The 24513-nt window shown below is 36.4% G+C and overlaps 1 protein-coding gene across 3 annotated transcripts in view; it reads right to left on the bottom strand.

Moving 5' to 3' along the window:
• The window catches only part of BCO2 (beta-carotene oxygenase 2), a 74059-nt gene continuing 49546 nt past the window's right edge, over positions 1–24513 (bottom strand). For 2 of the 3 annotated variants that reach the window (XM_027563751.1, XM_027563749.1), the window contains exons 6-12: positions 21100–21228; positions 19093–19253; positions 18010–18177; positions 3518–3655; positions 2747–2929; positions 1713–1823; positions 1–619 (exon numbers count right to left, since the gene is read on the bottom strand). In XM_027563751.1, coding sequence (XP_027419552.1) covers positions 506–619; positions 1713–1823; positions 2747–2929; positions 3518–3655; positions 18010–18177; positions 19093–19253; positions 21100–21228 — 1004 coding nt within the window. In that variant the 3' untranslated portion in view covers positions 1–505. Of the gene's footprint in view, positions 620–646; positions 791–1712; positions 1824–2746; positions 2930–3517; positions 3656–18009; positions 18178–19092; positions 19254–21099; positions 21229–24513 lie in introns of those variants that run through there. The other variant, XM_027563750.1, reaches the window with a different exon arrangement.

A 24513-nucleotide genomic window follows, 5' to 3' on the forward strand; every position in this document is an offset into this window, starting at 1 on the left:
TCTGATGGAGCAAAGGTGCTTTAATGATTTTTCTGTGAGTATATATAGTCTGTATATATATTCTTTTGTCAATGATAAATATCAGAAAATCAAACGTACAGTAACCGTTACCAAGAGAACAAGGGATGATGATGGTCACAAGGTCAGGAGACAATCCATATCTCAAGAAAGGGGATCGAGACTAAGCAGTTTTGTCGTAAAGAGAATCTTTACTAAAGATGTAAGCCTGTCTCACACAATGACCCCAATTCCTGGGAGCAGTGTGCTGTTCCGCTTAAAAAGAAACAAAGGACTTGTGAGAAACAGCACTTAGGAATCCTCCTGCTAAACATTCCCTGACAATCCCTAAGAAAATATAACACCATGATTATTTCATGAATTCAATTTTTAACAGAAATTTTAAAAGCAGATGTCTACTGTTTGGAAGGTAAGGTACACTTTTGCTCTCTCTTATGTAGCGAGCACATTCATTCAAACCTAGTTCCCAGAGCTTGTGGCTGTTCCATCAGATGGTCACGAAGGTGCCATGGAACCCATATGGCATTTGCACAGGCACTTCGGCTCGGCCCAGTTCTTCAAAGTTCTTGGCATCCAAGACAAGAAGAAAATTTTTTTTGTTCTAGAAAAAGAAAGACAATACTGAAAATTCTCTTTGTTTCTATCAGAAATCTGTTTCCTCTAGTGGGCTGTAAAATTCCTAAGGGAGAGACCATCTTTCTCATCTTCATATCCATTCTCATCACTGGGCACAGTGGCTTGCTGATTCATTCACTAAGTGCAGAATGATGAACTAAACAAAAAAAAGGAAATTATAGCTGAAGAAGTCCATACCTAGAGCAAAGAAATTACATTTATATCTATCACCTTCATAGAATCTCTTCGGGTTTAAGGATCTTCCTACCTGCTCCTTTTCCATCTCCTACGAGATATAAAAATTCTTTCTCCCAAAATAAAATGCCTCCATTTTGTGTTATTCTGGAGCTGTTCAAAAGGTAGCATTGCAAGGCAGGTTGAGATTTGCCCTGGTCTAATTACAGGGGTAGCAAATATACTGCATGAGGACTAAGTCCTAAGCCCATGGCAGACATTACTGATTACACTTTTCTCACCAAAACTTTAAAAAGTGTCACAGTCCTATACCTAGGCAGCTACTTATAAATGATCAAAGTTGGAACTCAAAGTGCATCTATCAGCCACAAGGCTTCTCTAGACAAGAAATTAGATATCAAGATTATTGAGACACTAGGTCGGAGGCTATCACACTAGATTTTTGGGTCTCTCAATTAAAACTGGCAGCACAGAGGGTGGTATAAAATATTGGACTAGAAGTCAGAAGATTGGGATTTCAATACTGGCTTTACAACTACGAGATCTGATGCAAGTCTCTTTCAACTTCCTTAAGTTACAAATTCAACATGTGTAAAATGATACCCACAAAGCTGTTTTGATGACTAACTAAGATAATATGTATGAAAGTAGTTTGTAAATAAATTCCTATCCAAATGTAAATTATTATGATTCTACAAGTAGAATTTTAAAACTGTAATAAAGTACTAATTATGATAAAAGGGTATCTAAATAATACAGAGAGAAACAAAAGGGAGAAGGTATCAAACTGGAATCAAAATAAACGATCAATAGCATCACTAAATATAACCCTCAAAATGCCCAGTGCTAGTTTTCTTTCTGACTAGTGGTGGAAAAACATTTACCTGGTTAGGGGTGATCACCACAGAAAGAATGACCCCATCATCTTCTTTACTGGCTCCTGGTACCGGAACAAAAACAGGTTCTGAGGGATAAAAGCCATCTTCTCTCCAAACCTGTAAGTCCCCAAAAAAGTATTTGATAGAAGACTGGTTATAAGCTGGAAGTGTTCTATAGCTTTTGTCAGCCCCAGCATGAATTTGGCTGCCAGTACAACAGTCCAACAGTGGAAGAATCAGGCTTACTGAACTGAATATAGGAGAGGGAGCCTTTGCAGTGGTAAATTCCATCATCATCAAACACAAGTTGTAGAGTTATAATTTCCCATCAACCGGAAATAGAGGTGTCCCATGATTCCTCTCAAAATACCATCAAGCATAGAATTATTTTTCTGGGCTTGTGGTTCATTTAGATTCCCTAGAGGGAACATACCCCTAATTCCATGGTTCTCAGATTTAATAGAAGTAAGTGGCTGCCCATTTGAGCAACAGGGATGGACCTAGAGATTGTCATACTGAGCGAAGTAAGTCAGACAGAGGAGAACTATCATTTGACATTCCTTGTATGTGGAATCTAAACAGAAATTATACAAATGAACTTATTTATGAAGCAGAAACAGACTCACAGACTTAGAGAACAAACATGATTGCTAGGAAAGGAATATGGGGAAGGGATAGTTAGGGTGTTTGGGATTGACATGTGCACACTGCTATCATTAAAATGGACAACCAACAAGGTCCTAATGTTACTACAAGAAACTCTGCTCAATGTTAGGTGGCAGGCTGGATGGGAGGGGAACTTGAGAGAGAATGGATACAAGTACATGTATGGCTGAGTCCCCTTGCTGTCCTCCTGAAACTATCACAACATTGTTAATGGGCTATATTCCAATATAAAATAAAAAGTCTTTTTTTTAAAAAAGTAAGTAGCTGCTTATCTATTTTAAAATCTCAAGATCTACCGTAAACAAAACAGTAATTAATTCAAAGGGCAGAACAGGTCTTAAAAGAGTTCAGAAAAGGAAACGGAATTTCATTACCCTCCGTGTCTTGTTCACCACGTCAACCTTGATCAGAGAATCACCCACCAAATGCCGGAAGCCACAGCCATAGAAGAACTGATACTTTTTTCCATTGAATTGGCCATAGTTGATCTGCGGAAATTCAATACTTCCTTCCTCTTTTAGGTCCTCAGGATATAGATTTTCATAAGAGCACCAAATCTAAAAGAGGGCACAAAAGAACTGATTGCTTAATTCTTACTTTCTTCAGGTCAGTGTGGGGGCTAATACCATATAAAAGTTTGTGACAGGGCTTGAGAACTGAGGTTCTACATCATTTTTAAAAATATTGTTTCTCTTTTCATCATACGTAAGAACACATAAAAGATTATTGGGTTTTGTGACTAAGTTGTCTAATGGCATAGGAGGTGGACATGGGCTTTTATTTTACTAGAGCTGAGACGCTGATAGCTATACAGTGATACGTAAGCACAAACCACCTAAAATGTGGGGATGGTCAGCGCCAACCTTAAATACTTAGACAGGGCACGACAGTTTGAAAGCTGTATAAACCTCTTTCAAAACACAAAAGGGATAGATAAACACAGTGCTCACTCCCACCTAGAATTCTGCAACTCTTTTGCAAGCCATGCTCCATGATCCTACCCTGCTCAGCTGAATGTTATAAAACTTACTAGGCACCAAACATTGTGGAGAACAGCCACACTACATAGCCACACTACTTTTCTAGTGAATAAAGAAGCACTGCTGAGGGTCAAAGTCTTAGGCTAATATCCATTCATAGCATACCTTTCCATCAGCCTGTTTCACAGCACTGGCTGAAGAATAGGTCAACGGGCTGAGGTTCTCTCCCTCAGGGGCATTCAAATTGCCAAGTAAGGGCAAAACAAACCTTCGAGGGGAATTTCTGGCTATTAAATTATAGACCTGTTTAGGAGAAAGAAGTAAACAGATGAGACAACTGTCATGCATAGAATAACAGCACATCCCAATAATTGAGATCCAGTCAACATTATTGGCATTTCTAAGTAACTGCATAAACAATCATTTTCATTCATTCATTTACTCATCAAACATCAGTTGAGTACCTTCTCTAGACCAAGCATTGTTTTAGACACTGGGAATACAAAACAGTTTCTGGCCTTATATTCTAGTGGAGGAAGAATGGTAATAGATAAGAAATAAAATATATGCTACTTAAGTAGTACCAAATAAATAATGATTATACAGCTCAAGTCAGATAGTGATAAGTGCCATTAAGAAACACACTTAAAGGTGAGGGACTAGAGAGTAAAATGGGTGCTTCCTTCCTCAGGTTTGGTCTTTCTCTATGGGGCTCTGGAACTTCCGTGATTGAAATTACTCATGTAGAGGCTATATGCTTATGTGCTGATCCCCAACAAACACTCTGGGCAACGAGCTTAGGTGGTCTTCCCTGGCAGGCAGCATTTCACACATGTCACAATCAGTTGCTGGAGCAATTAAGCAAGTCCTAGGAGAGGGCTCTTGGAAGCACACCCCTGGTTTCCTCTAAATTTCATCCCATATATCTTTCCTTTCTGTTGATTTTTCTGAGACCTATGAGCCCTGCTAGTGAATCATCAAAACAAAGAACAGTTTTGGGGGCCCCTCAACACAGCCGCTCTGCAGAGATGATGTTTAAGCAGGAGACCCTAATAAAATAAGTGTCTTTTCTGACAGTAAGAATGGTTTAAGCACATCTTCCTCTCTGGAAATACTCTAAGATGGGGAATAAACTGTATCATTTTGTCTTATATACCTAGTCCATATTATCTCCATAACATGCAGAAATGTTTTCAATACTCCTACCAAGTAAAGATTTAGTGTTGTTTTTAAGCTTCATAAAGAATTAGCTTTGGGAACTCCCCTGGTGGTCCAGTGGCTAATAATCCACGCTCCCAAAGCAAGAGTTCCAGGTTTGATCCCTGGTCAGGGAACTACAGCCCACATGCCACACTAAGCGTTCACATGCCACAACGAAAGATCACGCATGCTACAACGAAGATCAAAGATCCCACGTGCCACAACTAAGACCTAGTGTGGCCAAAAAATAAATAATTTTTAAAAGAATTAGCCTTTAAAAATTTACTTTTAAATTTATTTAAACATGTTTGGTCTTTTGCAAAATCAAAGGTGAACAAAAAGAGAGTTCCAATAGTGGTGAGTTAGGCAGCATGGATCAACCATTTCATTGATAACAGATAGAAAAGCTGGACAAAATGTTTAAAACAGCTGTTTGAAGGCGCTGGTGAGCTAAAAAGCCAACAAAGAACGATAGAGCATAGATTTGGAAAGAAAAGGAAACCCACAGATAGAAACTACATATTGGGGGCAAATTTCCACTAAGGACATCAGCTACTTTTAAGAAGAGGCAGTTGAAAGGCTAAGAAGATAGAAATATTTTATTAAACTTTTTCATTTTGAGATTATTGCAGACCCATATGCAGCTGTAAGAAACAATACAGAAAAACAATTGATCTTAAAATGGGCAAAGGGCATTTCACCTAGACATTTCACCAAGATATACAAAGTGAATAAATATAGGAAAAGATGCTGAACATTATTAGTCATTGGGAAATGCAAATCAAAATGACAATGAGATAATACTTCACACTTATTAGGATGGTTATTATCAAGGCAAAAAAAAAAAAAAAACCAGAAACCACAAGTGTTTGTGGTTTGAGAATGTAAAGAAAGTGGAACCTTTGTACATTGCTGGTGGGAATGGAAAATGGTGCATTTGCTGTTAAAAACAATTTGGCAGTTCCTCAAACAGTTAGATAGAGAATTATCATATGATCCAGCAATTCCCTTCTAGGAATATGCCAAAAAGAATTGAAAACAAGGACTCACACAGATACTTGTACACCAATATTCATAACAGCATTATTCATAATAGCCAAAAGCTGAAAACAACCCACATGTCCCTGAACAGATGAATAAACAAAATGAGTATATACATACAAGGAATATTATTAAACCTTTTAAAGGAATGAGATTCTGATACATGCTACAGCATGAGTGACCCATGAAAAGATTTTGATAAATTAAGTAAGCCAGACACAAAAGAAGAAATATTGTATGATTCCATTTATATGAGGTACATAAAATAGACAAATTTATAGAAACAGAAAGTAGGATAAAGGCTACCACAACCTTGGGAGATGGAGGCTATAGGAAGCTGTTATTTAAAGGGTACAGAGCCTCTTTGTAGGATCAAGAACAAGTTCTGAAAATGAACCGCAGTGCTGGTTGCACAACATTGTCACTATATTTAATGTCACTGAATTATACACATAAAATTGTCTAATGGTAAATTTTGTGTTATGTATATTTTACCACACAAAAAAGAAACAATGAAGAGAGCTCTCATGAGCCTTCATGAAGTCTCAACAACGATCTCTTACATAACTACACTACAATATCACAACCAGGAAACTTACATGGATATAATCCACCAACATTATTCAGATTTTATCCATTTAACACGCATTCATTTATGTGTGTTTTGTGTGTGTGTGTAAATTTTATCATATGTAAACTTATATGATCACCACCACACTCAAGATACAGAACAGTTCTATCACTACCAAGATCCTTCATGTCACACTTTTATAAGGATATTTATAAGGATATTTATAAGGATATTGCCACATCAACTCCCTCATCACTTGATCCTAATGAGAAGAGATTTTGATAGTTTTGAAAAGCTAGAGGGACAAAAGTTGTAGTTCAAAGTCTTCAAGAAGGGAATGTCTTGATAAACCTCTAGCTCTTTTGGTCACTACCCTTTAAGATGTACCCTAGGAGTAAGAATAAACAAAAACAGTCCAGCTCTTGCAGCAACTGTGTCATGTTTCAAATTATCTCAATCTTTATAACTAGATTAAGAATATCTGCAATTGATAATGTACCTTAGCCATCTGCCAGAAACAAATGAAAATCTTCTCTGAAGGAAGACAACAGAGTCTCCAAATATTCCTCCTAAAATTTTTCAAACACAATATTCTGTGTAGAATAAAACTTAGTCAGCACTTAAGAAGACAGCAAAGTATAATTCAAAGGAAAAAAAAAAAAGATAAGCAACAGATGATAGAAACTGAACCACCGGGGATCCATATAATAGAGGTATCAAACTTTAACTATTCTGAATACATCGGAGGAAATTATTTTAAATTGGGGTTATAGCAGAGAATCACAAATTATAAAAGAGAAGGTATTCAAAATTCCAGAACTGAAAAAAGCAATGAGTTTAAGACCATAGTGCCTAGATTTAAGAGCAGGATACATACAGCTGAAGAAAGAAAGTTTGAATGGTAAGATAAGAAGAAAAGAGCCAAAGCAAGATACTTAGAGCAAAGGATGGAAGATACTAAAAAAGAACATAAGCAACAGAGAGCTAGAGTGGAAAAGGGTATCATATGTGTACTCTAGCCCCAGAAAGAAAAGAGAGAAAAGATTTATTAGATGCAATATTTGAAAAAATAATGGGTGAAATTTTTCAAAGCTAATGAAAGACATCAAACCGTAGATTCAAAAATCCTTAAAAAAATAAATCAAAAGGAAATCATACTGAAAAATATCACAGTACTAACTTCAGAAAATCAGAGAAAATCTTTGGGGGGTAATGGATCAACTTCAAAGCAGCAAAGCTTTTAACTGACAACTGATTTCTCAACAGAAATCAGAAGACAATAAAATGATATCTTTACAGTGTTGAAAGAAAATAAAAACTTAGATTCTTTATCCAATGAAAACATCTTTCAAGAAAGAAGGTATAATAAAGACATTTTTCTGACAAACAGAAATAGAGATTTCATCACCATATCAGCATATCTAAACTAAAGAAGACAGTAAAAGATGTTCTTCAGTCAGAAAGACAATAATACCACATGGACACCCAGAGAGGCAAGAAGGAATTAAGAGCAAGAGAAGGTACTGATGTAGGTAAATGGGTAGTATGGGTAATTATGTTTACATAAAACAATATTGATAATAATGCTTTACAGGGGTTAATATAAAGAGAGAATTCAAATATATAATGAACAGTAGCATATAAATTGGGAATATAATAAATGGAGTTAAAGTGTTCCAGACTCCCTCCATTGTCTGGAAAGAATTAAAAGAACTAATTTATCAATATAATATATTGTGCTAAGTCAGTAATGAAAACTATACACAACGTCAAAAGACAACCCTCAGAATGGGAAAAAATAATACCAAATGAAACAACTAACAAAGGGTTAATCTCCAAAACATACAAGCAGTTCATGCAACTCAATACCAAAAAAACAAATAACTCAATCAAAAAAATAGGCAAAAGACCTAAACAGGCATTTCTCAAAAGCAAACAGACGGTGATTAAACACATGAAAAGATGCTCAACATCGCTTATTATTAGAGAAATGCAAATCAAAACTACAATGATATATCACCTCACACCAGAGGGCAGAGAGAAGAAGCAAGAAGAACCAAAATCCCACAGCAGCTAGAATGAAAACCACATTACAGAAAGTTAATCAAAATGAAAAGGCAGAGGGTTATGTCCCAGATGAATGGACAAGATAAAATCCCAGAGAAACAACTAAATGAATGGCGATGGGCAAACTTTCAGAAAAAGAATTCAGAATAATGCTAGTGAAAAAAGAACAGAGAAGATGCAAGGAATGTTTACCAAAGACCTAGAAGAACTAAAGATCAAACAAACAGATTTGAACAATACACTAGAAGAAATCAATAGCAGAATAACTGAAACAGAAGAACAGATAAGTGACCTGGAAGACAGAATGGTGGACATCACTGCCACAAAACAGAATATAGAGAAAAGAATGAAAAAAAAAAAGAAGAAGACAGCCTAAGAGACCTCTAGGACAACATTAAATGCACCAACATTTGAGTTAGAGGGGTACCAGAAAGAGAAGAGAGAGAAAGGACTCAGGAAAATATTTGAAGAAATAAAAGTTGAAAACTTCCCTTACATGGGAAAGGAAATAGTCAGCCAAGTCCAGAAAGTACAGAGAGTTCCAGGCAGGATAACCCCCAGGAGGAATACACTGAGACACACAGTAATTGAACTGACAAAACTTAAAGACAAAGATAAAATGTTAAAAGCAACAAGGGAAGAACGACAAATAACACAAGGGCACTCCCATCAGGTTATCAACTGACTTCTCAAATCTGGCTTGTAGAAAGAAACTCTACAAGCCAGAAGGAGACGGCATGGTATATCTAGAGTGATGAAAGCGAAGAACCTACAACCAAGGGTACTCTACCCAACAAGACTCTCGTTCAGATTTGATGTAGAAATGAAAAGTTTCCAGACAAGCCAAAGTTAAGAGAATTTAGCACCACCAAACCAACTTCACAAGAAATGCTATAGGAACTTTCTCAGCAGGAAACATAAGAGAAGGAAAAGACCTACAAAAAATAAATTCAGAACAATTTAGAAATTGGTAATAGGAGCATATATATCAATAATTACCTTAAATGTAAATGGATTACAGGCACCAACCGGCTGGGCAGATGAAAATGTGTGCATGTATGCGCTTCCACTTACCACGTCACTCTAGTTAACCCCTCAAATTCTATGTAATTATTTTATATTGTTCAGTTCAGTTCAGTCGCTCAGTCATGTCCGACTCTTTGCGACCCCATGAACCGCAGCATGCCAGGCCTCCCTGTGCATCCCCAGTTCCCAGAGTCCACCCAAACCCATGTCCATTACGTCGGTGATGCCATCCAACCATCTCATCCTCTGTCGTCCCCTTCTCCTCCTGCCCTCAATCTTTCCCAGCATCAGGGTCTTTTCCAATGAGTCAGCTCTTCACATCAGGTGGCCAAAGTATTGGAGTTTCAGCTTCAACATCAGTCCTTCCAATGAATACCCAGGACTAATCTCCTTTAGGATGGACTGGTTGGATCTCCTTGTAGTCCAAGGGACTCTCAAGAGTCTTCTCCAACACCACAGTTCAAAAGCATCATTCTTCAGCGCTCAGCTTTCTTTATAGTCCAACTCTCACATCCATACATCACTACTGGAAAAACAATAGCCTTGACTAGATGGATCTTTGTTGGCAAAGTAATGTCTCCGATTTTAATATGCTGTCTAGGTTGGTCATAACTTTCCTTCCAAGGAGCAAGCGTCCTTTAATTTCATGGCTGCATTCCCCATCCACAGTGATTTTGGAGCCCAGGAAAATAAATTCTGACACTGTTTCCACTGTTTCCCCATCTATTTCCCATGAAGTGATGGGACCAGATGCCATGATCTTAGTTTTCTGAATATTGAGCTTTAAGCCAACTTTTTCACTCTCCTCTTTCACTTTCATCAAGAGGCTCTTGAGTTCTTCACTTTCTGCCATAAGGGTGGTGTCATCTGCATATCTGAGGTGATTGATATTTCTCCTGGCAATCTTGATTCCAGCTTGTGCTTCTCCAGCCCAGCCTTTCTCATGATGTACTCTGCATATAAGTTAAATAAGCAGGGTGACAATATACAGCCTTGACATACTCCTTTTCCTATTTGGAATAAGTTTGTTGTTCCATGTCCAGTTCTAACTGTTGCTTCCTGACCTGCATACAGGTTTCTCAAGAGGCAGGTCAGGTGGTCTGATATTCCCATCTCTTTCAGAAGTTTCCACAGTTTATTGTGATCCACACAGTCAAAGGCTTTGGCATAGTCAATAAAGCATAAATAGATGTTTTTCTGGAACTCTCTTGCTTTTTCCATGATCCAGCAGATGTTGGCAATTTGATCTCTGGTTCCTCTGCCTTTTCTAAAACCAGCTTGAACAACTGGAAGTTCATGGTTCACATATTGCTGAAGCCTGGCTTGGAGAATTTTGAGCATTACTTTACTAGCGTGTGAGATGAGTACAATTGTGTGGTAGTTTGAGCATTCTTTGGCATTGCCTTTCTTTGGGATTGGAATGAAAACTGTCCTTTTCCAGTCCTGTGGTCACTGCTGAGTTTTCCAAATTTGCTGACATATTGAGTGCAGCACTTTCAGAGTATCATCTTTTAGGATTTCAAATAGCTCAACTGGAATTCCATCACCTCCACTAGTTTTGTTTGTAGTGATGCTTCCTAAGGCCCACCTGACTTCACATTCCAGGATGTCCAGCTCTAGATGAGTGTGAATGATCACACCTTCATGATTATTTGGGTCGTGAAGGTCTTTTTTGTACAGTTCTTCTGTGTATTTTACCACCTCTTCTTAATATCTTCTGCTTCTGTTAGGTCCATACCATTTCTGTCCTTTATTGAGCCCCTCTTTGCATGAAATGTTCCTTTGGTATCTCTAATTTTCTTGAAGAGGTCTCTAGTCTTTCCCATTCTGTTGTTTTCCTCTATTTCTTTGCATTGATCACTAAGAAAGGCTTTCTTATCTCTCCTTGCTATTCTTTGGAACTCTGCATTCAAATGGGCATATCTTTCCTTTTCTCCTTTGCTTTTCACTTCTCTTCTTTTCACAGTTATTTCTAAGGCCTCCTCAGACAGCCATTTTGCTTTTTTGCATTTCTTTTCCACAGGGATGGTCTTGCTCCCTGTCTCCTGTACAATGTCACAAACCTCCGTCCATAGTTCATCAGGCACTCTATTTATCAGATCTGGGCCCTTAAATCTATTTCTCACTTCCACTGTATAATCATAAGGGATTTGATTTAGGTCATACCTGAATGGTCTAGTGGTTTTTCCCACTTTCTTCAGTTCAAGTCTGAATTTGGCAATAAGGAGTTCATGATCTGAGCCACAGTCAGCTCCCTGTCTTGTTTTTGCTGACTGTATAGAGCTTCTCCATCTTTGGCTGCAAAGAATATAATTAATCTGATTTCAGTGTTGACCATCTGGTGATGTCCATGTGTAGAGTCTTCTCTTGTGTTGTTGGAAGAGGGTGTTTGCTATGACCAGTGCATTCTCTTGGCAGAACTCTATTAGCTTTTGCCCTGCTTCATTCTGTACTCCAAGGCCAAATTTGCGTGTTACTCCAGGTGTTTCTTGACTTCCTACTTTTCCATTCCAGTCCCCTCTAATGAAAAGGACATCTTTTTGGGATGTTAGTTCTAGCAGGTTTATATTGTTTGGTTAATCATATTTCCATATGGCTTGCAATTATAATTATCTTTTTTTTTTTTTGGTCTGGCTATTGTTTGTGAAATCTGATAACATCTTTTCCATTATGTAACTATTATTCATTTAATACCGTTGTATCATGATTGGTCAACAGAAAATAATAGGATTCTGTAATACTGAAACTACCATTTAATAGAAAAACTTGTAATCACTTTTTAAAATCCAGATGCAAAATCTTGGAAGTTTTTGAAAAATACAAATACCCAGGTGTTTTTTATCTCTCTGAAGCTCCAGCTATGATTCTAATGAGCAGCCATGTTTAAAACCAACTGGACTATATGATGATCTTTTATGTTTATCTAGTTTGTTTCATTTTTTTCTATTTCATATTCAGTGTTCCCATTTCATTTAGTTTATGTTTTCCCACTTCTCCAACTCTCTCCTTTTGTTGTTCTTTTTCAAACCTTTATTGAGTGTAGTATAAAAGCTTTTGTATACATATTAAAAAAAAGCTTTTGTATACATATATATACACATATATTTATAAAGGTTTTGTGTATATATATACACATATATATATGTATAAGATAATATATATATATTAGAAAACATGAATTTTTGTCTAGCTAAAAAAATTTATGACATCTTGATTCCACCTGTTTGACTAAGTATGAATAGAATGCTAGATTTATCATTTATATTTGTTTAATACTTTGATATAGTTCTATTCATTCTGGCATCTGGTATTACTGCTGAAAGTCTAGAAAACTTATTATCTTTGTGATTTAAAACCTTTTGAATAAGGTTTGAAGCTTCAAATGCAATTCTGAGAAAATAAAGAAATACTATGCTGTAAAAAAAAAACAACAACAGGAGATTAACATATGATAGACAGCAAATTGCCAATGTTTGTTGGATCATAAAGAAAGCAAGGGAATTCCAGAAAACATCTACTTCTGCTTCATCAACTATGCAGAAGCCTTTGACTGTATGGATCACAACAAAGTGTGGAAAATTCTTAAGAGATGCGAATACCAGATCACCTTACCTGTCTCCTGAGAAATATGTATGTGGGTCAAGAAGTAACAGCTAAAATTGGACATGGGAGAATGGACTGGTTCAAAATTGGGAAAGGAGTATGCCAGGGCTATATATTGTCACCCTGTTCATTTAACTTTATTCAGAGCACATCATGCAAAACATCAGACTGAATGAATTAAAAGCTGGAATCAAGATTGCCAGGAGAAATATCAACAACCTCAGTTATGCAGATGATACCACTCTAACAGCAGAAAGTAAAGAGGAACTAAAGAGCTTCTTGATGAGGGTGAAAGAGGAGAGTGAAAAAGCTGGCTTAGGACTCAACTTTCAAATAACTAAGATCATTGCATTACTTCAAGGCACATTGAAGGGGAAAAAGTGCAAACAGTGACAGCTGTTATTTTCTTGGGATCCAAAATCATTGCTGATGTGATTGTAGTCTGAAATTTTAAAAAGCTTGCTCCTTGGAAGGAAAGCTAGGACAAATCTAGACAGTGTATTAAAAAAGCAAAGATATCACTTTGCTGACAAAGGTCCATATAGTTAAAGCTATGATTTTTCCAGTAGTCATGTAAATGTGAGAGTTGGACCATAAAGAAGGCTGAGCACAGAACTGATGTTTCTGAATTGTGATACTGGAGAAGACTCTTGAGAGTCCTTTGGACTGCAAGGAGATCAAACCAGTCAATCCTAAAGGAAATCAACCCTAAATATTCATTGGAAGGACTGATGCTGAGCTCCAATAATTTGACCACCTGATGAGAAAAGCCAACTCATTGGAAAAGACCTCGATACTAGGAAATATTGAAAGCAAAAGGAGAGGGGAGCAGGGGATGAGATGGTTAGATAGCAACACCGACTCAATCAACATGGATTTGAGCAAACTCCAGGAGATAGTGAAGGACAAGGGAAGCCTGGCATGCCACAGTCCATGGGATCACAAAGAGTTGGACACAACTTAGCAACTGAACAACAACAACAGTTAATAACTAAAGTACAAATTTTGTTCAAATTTCACAAAATTTTATGCTAGTGTCTATCGTTTGTTTTTATACCTTACTCAAGACTCCACACTGTATTTAATTGCACTGAGCAGCTTCAGCTGCATGCAACAAATTCTGATAAATTCTCTTTTCATTTTTATGCTGTTACAAATATTTTCTAATTTTTCTTGTTATGACTTCTTAGATACACCCATCATTTAAAAGTATACATTTAATTTCCAAATACATGGCATTTTAAAAGTATCTTTGATATTGATTTCTCATTTTGATATTAATTCCTCATTTAAATACTTCTCTGCAATCACCCTCTGTGTTTTTTCAGTCTTTTAATTTTATTGAGGCTTTCAATAACTAAGTCAAAGCTCTCTCTTGGGAAATGTCACATTGCACTTGAAAATATGCGAGTTATCTTCAAATATCTTTTGATATTGATTTCCAGTATAACAGTGATAAGAGAACAGATTCTATGTGATTTCAGTAACTTTAGATGACAAAATTTTTGCACCTTGTTTTATGTCCCTGGATATGCTCTGGTGTCCCCTGGTTTATAGTCTATGGGTACTTGAATAGAATAGAATTGAATAGAATTTGTCGCCTACTGTTGTGTGAAAATCTTAATTATGTTGAACTGGTTCATATTGCTTTTCAGGTCTACTATATCATCCCACTTTTCTCTCTAGTCATTATATTAGTTTTTGAGAGTTTGATATTGAAACTCCAACTAAAAATCTTAATTTATCTACTTAAAAAGATAATTGTAATATATAGTGGGAGTATATTGTAACTTTGTTCGGTATTTTCCAAGTCTCTTGTAAATGTGTTGTCATACTTTTATAACTGAAAAAATAAAAAAAGAAAGAAGATATACAGATAGCCAAGAGACACATGAAACGATGCTCAACATCATTAATTATTAGAGAAATACAAATTAAAACTACAATGAGATATCACCTCATACCACTCTAAATGGCCATCATCAAAAAGACTATAAACAAGAAATTCTGGACAAGGTGTGGAGAAAAGGGAGCCCTCCTACACCACTGGTGGGAATGTAAATTGGTATAGCCACTATGAAGAATGGTACGGAAGTTCCTTAAAAAACCAAAAATAGAGCTACCATATGATCTTGCAATCCCTGGGAATATATCCAGAAGAAGAAAAAAAAAAAGGACACAGTCCAAAAGGATACATGCATTCCAATGTTCATTACAGCACTGTTTACAATACAAATTAAAGCCAAGACATGAAGTGTGAAAGCATTAGTCACTCAGTTGTGTCTGACTCTTTGCAATCCTATGGACTGTAGCCTGCCAGGCTCCTCTGTAAAGGAATTCTCCAGGCAAGAATACTGGAGTGGGTAGCCATTCCCTTCTCCAGGGGATATTGCCAACCCAGAGATCAAACCTGGGTCTCCTGCACTGCAGGCAGATTCTTTACCATCTGAGCCACCAGAGAAGCCTCAGCCAAGACATTGAAGCAACCTAAAAGTCCATCAACAGAAGAATGGATAAAGAAGATGTGTAACATATATGCAATGGAATATTACTCAGCCATTAAAAAGACAGAAATAATACCATTTGCAGCAACATGGATAGAGATGATCATAGTGAAGTAAATCAGATAAAGCAAATATCACAAGACACTACTTATATATGGAATCTAAAAAATATGATACAAATGAACTTATTTACAAAACAAAAACAGACTCACAGACATAGAAAACAAATTTATAGTTTACAAGGGGCTTGCCAAGTGGCACTAGTGGTAAAGAACCTGCCAGTCAATGCAGGAGACATAAGAGACGAGGTTTGATCCCTGGGTCCAGAAGATCCTCTGGAGGAGGGCATGGCAACCTACTCCAGTATTCATGGACAGAGGAGCCTGGCAGTCTATAGTCCATGGGTTTGCAGAGTCAGACGTGACTGAAGCAATTAGCATACATGGTTTACAAAGGGGAAAGATGGTAGAGGGGATAAACTGGGAGTGTGAGGTTGACATATACAGACTATAATATTTAAAATAGATAACCAACAAGGACCTACTAAATAGCATAGGGAACTCTGCTCAATATTGTTTAATAACCTAAATGGGAAAAGATTTGAAAAAGGATAGATATATGTAAAAGAAACTGATTTTGCCCACTGAGCCCAGGCTGGTAATAGCTTATCATGCCTTTCAACCAAAAGAAGGTGGAAAGGAGAGAGAGAAATAAAATGGAATAAATAACTAATTATGATATGCTAAAAAATGAAGTCCAGAAACAGAATATAAATATATATAGATACTTAATTTTAGAATTAAAAATTCTTCTATAAGATAACATAAAATATTTTTATGACCTTGGCATAGGAAGATGTCCAAAACAGGATTCACAATGTATTACTCATAAAGGAAACTATTGATATACTGGATCACGTCTGTTTATCAAAAGGTACCATTAAGATAATCTGATAAAGGTATCTATAAAAATACCTGCAGCAATTTCATACTTAGTGGTGATTTATTAAACATTTTCCAAATGAGGTGGGAAAATAATTACTGCTATCAGCACTTCTTTTCAAGTTGAAGTCTTAGCTAGTACAGTAAAAAAAAAGAAGAATAAAATAAGATGCATAAGAATTGTAAAGAAAGAAATAAAACTCTCATCGTTTTCAGATAATATGAGTGTATACATAGAAAATCCAAAGTAATTTACAGATCAAACTAATAAGTGAATTTAGCAAGCTCTCTAAATATGAGATCAATATACAAAATCAACTTCATTTCTACATATCGTCAAAAACAGAATGAAAGTTTTAAAGATAAAATTTACAACAGTTTCAAAACATTCTAACTCCCTAATGATGACTTGAACTAAAGATATGTAATATCCTCACACTGAAAACTATAAACATTCCTTCAAGAAATTTTAAAAGATTCAGGACTTTCCTGGTGGTACCATGGGCAAGAATCTGCCTGCCACTGCAGGGGATACAGTTTCAATCCCTGATCCAGGAAGATTCCACATGCTGAGGCACAACTAAAGTCAGTGCACCACAACTTCTGAGCCTGTGCACCACAGCTACTAAAGCCTGCACTCTCTAGGGCCTATGGGCTGTAATTACTGAGCCCATGAGCCACAGCTACCAAAGCCTATGCGCCCAGAACCCATGCCCTGCAACAAGAGAAGCCGCTGCAATGAGAAGCCAGTGCCCTGCAATGAAGAGTAGCCCCTGCTCACTGCAACTAGAGAAAGCCCAGAAGGCCCAGCACAGCCAAATAAATAAAAAGAATAAATTTTGTTAATGTAAATGTAACTTTTTAAAAAGATATTTTAAAAGATTAAAATAAATGGAGAGAGATTCCCTGTTCATGAGTTGGAAGACTCAATATTTCTCATTATTGTAAAGATGTCAGTTATGTCCAAATTAATCTAGACAGATCATACAATATGATCCCAACCATGGTTTTTTTTGTTTGTTTGCTTGTTTGCTTTTACAAAAACTAATAAGTTGATTCTAAAACTTATGGAAATGCAAAAGGCCAACAAAAACTGAGGCAATCTTTAAATAGAAAGGAGCTAAAGTACTTATACTGTAAATATCAAGATATCAAGACCTACCATACAGGTATAATAACATAAGTAAGCTAAGTAAATGTAAGTAAACCTTAAAAGCAATGTTTTTTAAAAATTTAAAAATAAAACTACAGCAGAAAACAATTTTCATTACATAATCCAAGGAAAATTTCTGCCTTAGATTGATTATCAGGAAAAAATGAATCCCTTCAAGCTGAGGAACTAAGACATTTTCTTTTATCGAAGGATTAATATTATAGTTTTGCTTTGCTTACCATTTTACTATCCCTTCTAAGAAATGTAAATATGTTTAGTGCTCAAGTGTAATAAGGAACTAATCACAAGTGTTTCAAAACATATTTCTTGGTTTTCTTTAATATAATTTTTACTAAGCATTAAGTACATATTTCGAATTATTCTGAAGTATTAAATAAATAAATTACAAACTTATGTCTTCAATGATTTAAAACCATTCTCCCTCTTTATTTGCCAGAGAGGCAAGAGAAACTGCAAATTCCAAGCCCAAAGCCAAAACTTGGCTAGATCAAAATTATTTTGACCACTCTTGACAAATCAGAGAATTCTACCTGATCAAGCTCTTTCCCAGTTTTCCTAAGATTCTGTAGTTGGTAGACTTCTAAAATTCCTCCATCATCCTGACAGCACAAATCAATGACAACACAGCCCTGGTCCTCAAAGGCATTGATTTGGTGAAAAGTAACAAAAGGTTTACTGAAGTACATCCCTGGAAGAAGCTGCAGGAACACAATGAGAAAGAGATATTTTATTTCCTTTAGGGTACAGATCCACAAAGTGCAAATTAAGATTTCTCCCCGTTTAAGTAATAGGCCTGGTAGGTATGAAAACCAGAATATGGAATGTAGAAGCCAATCTGTTTAGATTTAAAATCATCTCATCTCATATGAATCAATAAACTGAGGCTATTTGATATAGACCAATCAACTGATTTAACTAACTTCAAAGTTCTCATGAAATATGGCCCAATATTTTGAAGAATAAATAAATCCTAAACTCTTTAGTACATGGTTAAATAGAAAATACTTCTATTAAAAAGTTTATAATAAATTAAGTGACTAATCCTCTGGAAAATGCTGTCATTACTAAAATGGGATTTTTTTGGTAATGAAATTATATGCGGGACTACAGTAAATTTGGGATACTATTTCTTTAAGGGGTTAAAAAGTAGAGAAATATAATAATGCTATTCATCAGGCATCTATAGAAAGATATTTAACCAATACGCTTTGGACTTTGGTGATATTATCATACTTGTATATCAAAATGTCATAAAAGCAACTAATAAAAATATAATTGCAAAAGTTACAGAAGACCTCTGCATGAACAGTATTCTCTTTGGCAAATATTATTATCAGAAAAATCCATGCTAACATGCCAAGAGGATTTCTTAGATGTCATTTTTATTGTCATTTTGTAATTGAATCAGATAATTTACAGGATAAAACCATTTCTTATAATTTTCTGATATGCAAAATTCACTGTATTAATTAATAAATAGCTAGCCCTCCTTATGGAAGAAGGCAATATCCTTTAATTAAGAGTGGCTTATGTAAGAAATACCCAACAAGGGAAAAATCAGTGATATGGAAATTTGCCTTTATGTCCAATCATTCATAGTCAAAATTCTCTACCTGACCAGTATGCTTATCCACCACATGAAACCGTGTATTATACTGGGGTTCCCAGCTTATTCCATCTGAAAAGGCCTTTCCTCGAATTTTAGAAGAGATGATTCTCCACAAATTGATCTTTAGAGGCTGTTCAATGAAGATGATGTAGTTCCTTGTCATTCCTAAAATGGTTCAAGTAAACAATAAAATGTTATTTGGCAAAATAGAGATGTCTGAAATGCAACAGTTATGGGGACTTGTCAGAATAGTTGGACATATTACTGTGACCTAAACAAACGCCAATCAGAAATAATTCTTCATCGTTTCTCAGCTTTGCTGTATATATTTTCTGTTCCTACATAAAAACAGGAACTTCCATACACAATGGAGTAGTACTCAGCCATTAAAAAGAATACATTTGAATCAGTTCTAATGAGGTGGATGAAACTGGAGCCTATTATACAGAGTGAAGTAAGCCAGAAAGAAAAACACCAATACAGTATACTAACGCATATATATGGAATTTAGAAAGATGGTAACAATAACCCTGTATGCGAGACAGCAAAAGAGACACAGATGTATAGAACAGTCTTTTGGACTCTGTGGGAGAGGGAGAGGGAGAGGGTGGGTTGATTTGGGAGAATGGCATTGAAACATGTATAATATCATATATGAAATGAATCGCCAGTCCAGGTTCGATGCAGGATACAGGATGCTTGGGGCTGGTGCACTGGGATGACCCAGAGGGACGGTATGGGGAGGGAGGTGGGAGGGGGGTTCAGGATGGGGAACACGTGTATACCTGTGGCGGATTCATGTTGATGTATGGCAAAACCAATACAATATTGTAAAGTAATTAGCCTCCAATTAAAATAAATAAATTTTTTAAAAAAAGAAAAAATAAATAGTCATAGGTCCCAGGGGAAAAAAAAACAAAAAACAAAAAACAGGAACTTCTTAGAATAGCTTGGGTTGAATGCCCTCAACTTGCATTTTTTAAATCTTTTTTTTCCCTTCCTTTTCAAATTGTTTTGGTTTACGAAGCATTATATTAAAAGTGTCATTTATGATCTGGAGCTTCATTTCTTAATCCTTTTGCTATTTACACTGGAGGTAAGGATCCAGGAGCAGATTGGCTATAAAAGTTTATGATGCAGAAAATAAACATTCTGAAAAAAACTGAAGCAATCTATGTGGAATATGAATTTCCCTCCCAAAAAATATTAACATGATTATTATTTGTGGTCTTTAAAATCACCTAAAATACTAAATTCTATCCATTTTTTATGGTCAAATTCTTTTTTTTTTTAATTAAGACTTTATTTTTTGGAGCAATTTTAGGCTCAAAACAAAACCAAGGGGAAAGTACAGAGATTTGCCATATACCGCCATCCCCATACATTCTCAGCTCCCACTTTATCAATTTCCTCCACCAGAGTGGTCCATTTATTATAGCTGATACATCTACATTGACACTTCATAATCACCCAAAGCCCATAGCTTCTATTGTGGAAACACGCATAAATGTATATTTTTCCTTTGTATTTATTCAATGACAGACAACACAATACAAAACAAACCAAAGAGACTGATTTCTATGACTAGGAGTTATTCATTGTTTCATCCTGGAGCATCCTGGAGGGAGAGGCTGTTCTTCATAGAGAACTTAAGTGGAATTATGGCTGGGTGACTAAATCTCAGCCTATTTCTCCCTGACTCAATGTGCTGGGAAGGAACTGATAATTTCCTAAACTGACAGCTGTTTCTTAGAGCAGTCAATTAATGAAAAACTTGTTAACACTTTTTTCGTAACTGCTTGTATTAAAATATCTCTTCCATCAGTCAGTTGGCTAGGGTAAGCAACACATGACTAAACAGAATGAACTTAATTCACATCAAAACACAACCTTGGTCTCTTATCACATACTCTGATAAACCATATTAACATATTATTTTCCAAAACTAGTTCCCCTTCAACAGTGACATTAAGGCAGGTCCTGTTAAATTTTGTCTTATTTCTGGGCTCACCAAAGCTGTGGTAGTAAGAAGGTCTCATCCCCTCCTCAGAAGCAATAGAACATATCACCTGGGCTCCATGGATTGTCTCCCCAGGGTCAGATTTTTCTGGAGGAACCCGAATAACATTATAGCAGGAACCTGGAAAATGGAAAGTCCTGTCTTAAATGTTTTACATACATTTGAAGAATAAAAGATAGTCCTTGTATTTGCGGACTAGGCAAAAGCAATTAAAAGACTTATGCAATATGCATGACACATATATTTCATAAGGGGTTATTTCAAAGACAAGGATACAAAAATATATTAACTTTATAAACAGTATTAGCTAAGGTTTTGAAACATCATACACAAAGTAACTAACCAACAGCTATTGTATTTTAATATTCACAAATGGTTCCCTTCTAGCTCTCTGAAGATGAACTCAATCCCAGCTTCAAGGAAAAGATAGGATAGCAGCCAGGAATATCTTCAAATTCTATCTGTCCTTCTCCCCACTCCCCAGTTCCAAACACTACAGTCTCCATTTGTATTTATGTCCAACTTCTTCCATTCAGTCTTCTATATCCTTGGGGTCACTTTGGGTCTCCTCTCCTCCTATCCTATCAACATTCACTCATGCAATTATTCATCTGACTATTATTACTTCCTCAATAATCAACTCAGGTACCCAGTCCTTATGCAGATTTTCCCATCCAAAGATATTTGTTGCCCCTCCTTTATGCTCTGATTATATTCTACACTGTCAGAGTATTTATTTCATTTACTATAATTTTCTGTGTATTTATCTGTTTCCTAGCAGACTAGGCTCTTCTGGAGCAGGAATTATGTCTGACACATCTTTGCATCCTCAGTACCAAACACTGACCTGTAGGTAAACCATAAAAAACTATTGTTGGATTGACTAAGAACATATGTTTGTTAAATAACTCAATGAATGAACAAATACTGAGATCATATTGAATTATCTTTCTGGTGTTAGAAGTGCCAACGTAGGTCCTGAGGAACCTGTAACTTGTAGAATCTCACAATCTCTTCACCTCTTTTGGAACAGGATAACCATCTGGTTCCCTACTCATTTATCAGCAGCTCCTTGAGAGCTAAGTCACTTCAGTCACATCTGACTCTTTGCAACCCTGTGAACCATAGCCCACCAGGTTACTCTGTCCATGGGATTTTCTAGGCAAGAATACTAGGGTGGGTTGCCATTTCCTCCTCCAGGCGATCTTCCTGATCCAGGGATCCAATCTGCATCTCTTAAGTCTCCAACATTGGCAGGAGGGCTCTTTACTGCTAGCACCACCTGGGAAGCCCTTACTGAGTGTCAGTTATATCCCAGGCACTCTTCTAGGAGTCCTAAGCAGCATATTCTAGACACTTGTGTACAGCAAAATAGTGTACAAAATAGACAAAAGGCTCTTCTTCTATAAAACTCAAATTTTTAAAAAATCATACAATAAGTAAAAATATAATGCATCAGATGAGAACTATAATGAGGAATAAACAAGGGAATGGGAATTAGAAGTGAGTGTATAAGGATGTGGACTGCTACTATTTGCAACTTAAATTATGGTGGTCTGAGAAGGCTTTACTAAGAAGGTGGCATTTGAGTCAAGACCTGAAGGGAGTGAGGAAGAGAGCCTTGAGGATATCTGGGAGAAATGCATTTCAGGTGATGAAAGTGAAAGTCGCTCAGTTGTGTCCAACTCTTTGCAATCCCATGGACTATACAGTCCATGGAATTCTCAGGCCAGAATACTGGAGTGGGTAGCCTTTCCCTTCTCCAGGTGATCTTTCCAACCCAGGGATCAAACCCAGGTCTCCTGCATTGCAGGCAGATTCTTTACCAGCTGAGCCACAAGGGAAGCCCAAGAATACTGGAGTGGGTAGCCTATCCCTTCTCCAGAGGATCTTCTTGACCCAGGAATCAAACTGGGGTCTCCTTCATTGCAGGTGGATTCTTTACCAACTGAGCTATGAGGTGAGAAGAGCAAATGCAAAGATTCTCAGCCAAGAATAAGTTTGGAGTGTTTAAATAACTGCAGTGAGGACAGTGCTGCCCTGCCCATAGCAAGCAGAGAGAAAATTCTAGATGAGGTGGGGTAGGTTAAAGGGATAACTGGCTGATATACTGAGAATAAACTGAAGTAGGGTAAAGGGAGAAGCAAGGAGACTGGTTAAAAAGCTATTACAATAATTCAAATGAGAAAGAATGGTGGCCCAAACCAGAGTGGGGGCAGTGGAGGTGATATGACATAGCTGGATTTTTGATATATTTTGAAGGCATTGCTGAAATTACTTTTTGACCCATTAGACGTGGATGTGAGAGAGGTATAAAACATGATTCCAAGGTCATCATCTTAAGCAAGTAGAATGACAGAGTTACCCTCGACTGAGATGGGGAAGATTTTAAGCAGAGAAATTTAGGGAGAAAGATTAAAAGTTTGGTTTTAAAAAATTAATTTTGTAACCTCTATTAGATATCCTAGTAAAAACACTTGAGTAAGCAATTAGTGGGGAGGTCTAGGTTAAGATACTATATGTTTTGAGAAACAATTATATATAAAACATCATGCTTTATACAGTGATGAGTTATGAAAGATAAACTCTACAGTTCCAATATTACCATCTCCATCTCCATCTACTGTAAGTGTCTATCTAAGAGATTACATTATTTTAAATTAGTACTTAAAACTAGCTAGATTAAATGTTTAGAGGATTTCTGTTAATTTTAAAAGGGCTTTTTAAAAATATCCGGAAAAGTGAAAACAATTAAAAGCTTTTTATTTTGTAAAGGTAGAAATTACTAGCAAGCACTTTATTTACCAAAAAAAAATCACTAAATGTCCCCCAAACACATATTGTTTAGTTGAGCTCTCTGCAGCTACACATATATTTGTGTTCTAGTTCAAAAATTCCTCACTGAACCAAATAATCAAGTAAGAAAAAAGAAGTAAAGCCAGTTTTACTTGAGATTAGAGTATCAAGAGAAGAATTTCCTATCTCAGCAATTGGATTAAATGACGATTACTCAATTTACTAAATTTGAACACTACTAGTTGATGAACTGTCCTAACTGTAAGTCTTGCAGGAAGTACAAGGCAGACAGACTCCCAGGAAACACACAGCAGAGGACTGAACGCCCAGAGAAACGATTTGCTCAATACTTTGTGCCTAACTCTGGGAGACGCCTCAGGACTTTGCATAAACATCAAATTGAGGCAAAATAACAAGTACAACTCATAATGACTGGTGCAAGGTTTCTCAGAGATTCATAGGCCACTTTCCCCAAAACCACCTGGAGATCTTGTTAAAATGCATCAAGATAAGGAGTGAAGGGTTGGTTACAATGCAGATTCTTAGCCCCTTTTCAAGTATACTGAACCAGAATATCTGAAGATGAAGCCCACTGATCTTACATTGCTG

Source organism: Bos indicus x Bos taurus, chromosome 15 (assembly GCF_003369695.1).
Source record: "Bos indicus x Bos taurus breed Angus x Brahman F1 hybrid chromosome 15, Bos_hybrid_MaternalHap_v2.0, whole genome shotgun sequence".
In the NCBI taxonomy this organism is placed as follows: Eukaryota; Metazoa; Chordata; class Mammalia; order Artiodactyla; family Bovidae; genus Bos; species Bos indicus x Bos taurus.